The sequence below is a fragment of the Capsicum annuum genome, chromosome 5, assembly GCF_002878395.1.
Source record: "Capsicum annuum cultivar UCD-10X-F1 chromosome 5, UCD10Xv1.1, whole genome shotgun sequence".
Taxonomy (NCBI): domain Eukaryota; kingdom Viridiplantae; phylum Streptophyta; class Magnoliopsida; order Solanales; family Solanaceae; genus Capsicum; species Capsicum annuum.
The window spans coordinates 216,339,104-216,343,563 of record NC_061115.1 but is presented as its reverse complement, the minus strand read 5'-3'; the positions used below and the strand labels follow the sequence as shown (position 1 = coordinate 216,343,563).

At 38.6% G+C, this 4,460-nt stretch overlaps 1 protein-coding gene across 1 annotated transcript; it reads right to left on the bottom strand.

The window, feature by feature from the left end:
- Window positions 1-203: 203 nt before the first annotated feature.
- Window positions 204-3,349, bottom strand: LOC124898628. Its single transcript, XM_047412269.1, has 7 exons — window positions 3,199-3,349; window positions 3,102-3,152; window positions 2,666-2,960; window positions 2,435-2,606; window positions 1,785-2,076; window positions 1,601-1,668; window positions 204-533 (listed from the first exon to the last, which is right to left on the bottom strand). Exons 1-7 carry the CDS (start codon window positions 3,347-3,349, stop codon window positions 204-206), a joined length of 1,359 nt encoding a protein of 452 aa, XP_047268225.1.
- Window positions 3,350-4,460: the final 1,111 nt, after the last annotated feature.

Here is a 4,460-nt window from a genome sequence, read left to right as displayed (position 1 = left end):
ATTCCTTATCTCGTCCAAGTACTCTGTCATACTGCGATAGTTTTTTGTGATGGTAGCCAGAGAGTTTCGGAGCCTAAAAACCCTTGTATGTGATTTGTTAGCATATAGGTTATGTAGTGTGTCCCACACTTGCTTTGAGGTGGAAGTTTTGGCGATTGCAGAGGTGATTGTAGGATCAACAGATGCCATTAAGGCATTGCGTATCAATTGGTCTTGGCGAAACCAGAGTTTGTACTAGGGATTGGTATCTCTTGGTTGTTGAGGGTTACCATTTTTGATGGTGTTGTCAAGGTTCCATCGAGATAGCAGTAGAGATCATGACCGAACATGAGAGATTCGACCTGCGCTTTCCAAATGACAAAGTTCATTGGACCAGTAAATTTGAGGGGAAGCTGAGAACTGGGATTAAATTGCACCAGATGGCTGGTGTTATTAGCAAGGATAGTAGAATCACTTGGATTCACCATGGATGCCATAGAACCAAAAAGAAAACTTGAAAGAGATGAGAAGACTGATTGGAGTTTAGAAAGGCTCTGATACCATAAAGGTTCAAGAGATAAAGAAGTAGCAGTGTATTAGTTTTGTTTATTATCCAAAGTTTACATAGATATATATACAAGTAACGGAAGAGCTAACTAAGGTAACTAGATATCTAAATTACTAGAAATCATCTAGCATATTATTTACATTTATAGAGCACAAATTAGGGAGAGAAATCTGTACAATTTATTACACAATCAATCATGTCCCAATAGACCTCTAGTAAGACAACATGTGGCAAAGCTGTTTTTGAAAATCACTGTTAACAAGTAATTGCATGGATGAACCTGTTTTGTAATGGTGGTGGCATAAACGAGCCAAACTTTTAACGGATGGCATAAATGAGCCATTTCTGATAGTTCGATGGCATATTTGAGCCTTTCTCTTTGTTTTAATTAATGATGTGGACCTCTAGTAAGACGACACGAGGCAAAGCTGTTTTCCAAAACCACCATTAACAAGTAATGGCATGGATGAACCTGTTTTGTAATGGCGGTGGCATAAATGAGCCAAACTTTTAATGGATTGAATAAATGAGCCATTTCTAATAGTTCAATGGCATATTTGAGCCTTTTCTCTTTGTTTTAATTAATGATGTGGGCCTCTAGTAAGACGACACGTGGCAAGCTGTTTTTGAAAAACCACCGTTAACAAGTAATGTCATGAATGAACTTGCCAATATGATTTGTAGACTAAATGTCAAATTCGGCAAGTGCTTTGATGTCTAACATATGATAGAGATTAAGATGAATAAGTATTTTATTAGGTATATTCTCTCACCAAAGATTTTTTTCTTTTTGTATATAATTTAAATGCTTGATGTCAGACACACGTGCAACACACGTATCCTAGACTAGTAACTAAAATAACAGGTAATTGACTAAAAAACCATATCTGTCATATGTAATTCAAGGGATTGAGTAAAAACTGAAATATGTAGTTGAATTATACATTTGGAAGCAATAAGTACAAGTAGTAGCTAGCATTCATGTCTCTCTTACACTCATCAAATAATAACAAAGAAGTACAATAAAATAGAGAGGCAACCCATGAAACAAACAACAATGGCAAGACCAAGTGAACGTGATAAAGTAGCGAACATACCAGTTGCAAATGCAATTACAACTGCTAACATTGACAAGCACAGAAAAATAACTGTGCGATTACAAAGCTTCTCTATATGTTTATGTTTATGGGAACAGTTGAGCATGTGAAGGCAATGGCATGGGAAACAACAAATGAACGAAATGCTGTTTTCCTTGTTAGAATCTCCATCCATTGATTAGAGCTATCGGGGTCTCTCTCAAAACCTCTTGGCAATGTGATACCAGCGACGAAAGTGACTGTCATTATTAAAGTGGCCACAACAATATGGATTTGAGCTACCTTCATAATTCCTTCGACTGCTGTTTGATATGCCTTTTTAGCTTTATCGCGATCATCTTTCGTCAGTGGCATGTACTCGTACTTCTGCTTTACCTCTAAGTCACGTTTTCCAAATCGGCCGATGCTACACAAATCCCGCTCCAATTTCTCCTATTTTCATCAATAGTACAGTTTATATTCAGCTAGATTTCTGAATCCTGATTGCAAAAAGTTTTGAAAGTCATTCTTATTCTACTCTTGCAAGGACAAAATAACTTCAATAGTTATCTGAAAATAGTATCGAAGATGATATTCAAGATTAGTATATAGTACGGAGGCATTTGAACTTGAAAAGGAGTATTTGAAGTTTTGTGGAACTGCTTGTGTTTGGAAAAAACGCTGAAGATTTGTGAGTGAACGCGAACCATTCTTTCACTTGACATAATCCTTGAACTAGTATTTCAATATTTCACCAGCATATATACTCAAGCGCAACCAGTATTTGAAAAACAAATGTGCGATTGCTTACCTTCTCTGTTGTAACTATGCGTGATAATGCTATGTCAACTGGGGTATGGTTTTGTTTGTTAAATGACATATTCTTTGCTCTAGGATGGTATATTAATTCATGCACATGGTTATCAGAGGCAGCAAGCAAATGGAGAGGAGTGTTGCCGTCACTATCTGGCTCATCAACAAGGCTGTCGTACTCATCATAGTCTAATAAGAAGCAGATTAACTTATCTTGATTGAAAAATACGGCAACATGAAGAGCGTTTTGATTGTTGCTGTTAGCATATTGCGACAATCAGGGCAGTGATTTAATAGCTTCTTTATCATGTTTACGTCACCTTCACGTGCCGCAATGTGAATTGCTGTCGTCCAGTCATTTTCACTGCCTACTGGAAGGTACACTAAGGATTTTTTCCATGCCAGCATATCAGAAACTACGTCTTCCATTCCTAATTTAACAGCATAGTGCAGTGAATTCCAACCCCATAAGTCAGGTTCCTCGCATAAAGGCTTATTCCATCGCCATAGTGATCTAATGCAATCTGGATGTGTCAACACGATAAAAGCATAAATAAGGGGTTAGATCTTCTCACAAATATAGTTGCACGACAGACATTATGAAATCATCAACAGATTATGGGAAAGTCAACTGAAGTTAGATATCGATACAGCAAATTCTGTACCTTTATGTTCCTGAATTACTGCTGCATGCGGCGGCGTTCTATTAGATGGACCTGCAGCATAAGTATTCCAAGATGTTAATCAAAGCATCATGAAAACCAGATTCAGCCGCCAGATAGAGTGGCGTCTCCTGCTCATGGTTAGGCAGAAATTCAAATTCAGAATCTTCTTTCACCAAGAGCTTAACCACATATAGATGTTGGCTCCGCACGGCCTTGTGCAGGGCTGTATCTCCACTAGCATCCGTCATGCTCGTGAGTTACTCCTTAGTATTATGATCTTCGACACATGCAAGTAGCACACGTACTACTTCAGTGTGCCCTTGCTAGCTGCTATGTGAAGAGCGGTTTCATTTTTCTTGTTTTGACAGCATAACATTGTCAGAGTAATCTTAAGGACTTCTGCCGCAAAATGGGAATGGCCATAGAGGGCTGCGACATGGAGGACTGTGTTGCCCTTTGGAGTGACTTGGTAGCCGTTTTCTTCATCCCTTTTCAAATGATCAGCAAGTAGAAAATTTTCCTAAAGGCAAAGGTCTTAACACTATCCCTAATGCTCCTGCTGCCCTTTCATCATGGCTGTTCGAGGAAGAGTTGGATTACTATGCCAGCAAGTTTGAGAAGACTGGTTTCACTGGTCCAGTCTACTATTACTGAGCTCTTCCCTTGTAAGCGTTCCTCGCCTTCTGTGATATCGTACATTTGAGTGCATTTGTTCGATCTGTGCGTTGTATGCTTATATAGTTCACATTTGTTTAGACTATTTGGGATTAAGATTTTAGTTGTTGCTTTTACAGTCGCATTGGATTTGATCTTTGTCAAGAGACTTCTAGTTCTAGTTAGAGACTAGTCTTCATGAACACTATCGTACTCTATGTTGCTCAAACTCTTCAAAATTGTTGCCACACTTGTCCCGGATCCTCCAAAATGCACTGTTTTAGGAGGATCCGGCACTCATCCAGAAGCATTTCTGAAGAGTCTGAGCAACATTAGTTGCTTTTAGATTGTTTTGATCAACTTCTTCATACATGGGCGCTAGCAGGGCTTAGTATCTTTACTCAAGAAATGATATTTTTGATGTATGTATATTTGGAATTTGATGTTTGGAGTTGCCCGAAACTTTACATACATCCTAAAGTTCTGTACACAGAGACTGGGAACTCACAGCACCATGGACTGGGGCTCAAGTTAAAGTTCCGACCAAGTTTATCACTAGTGAATTCGACTTGGTTTATCACATACTGGGTGCTAAAGATTACATACACAATGGGGGATTTAAGAAAGATGTTCCATTGTTGGAGGAAGTTGTGGTTATTGAAGGTGCAGCTCACTTTGTCAACCAAGAAAGGCCAGATGAGATTA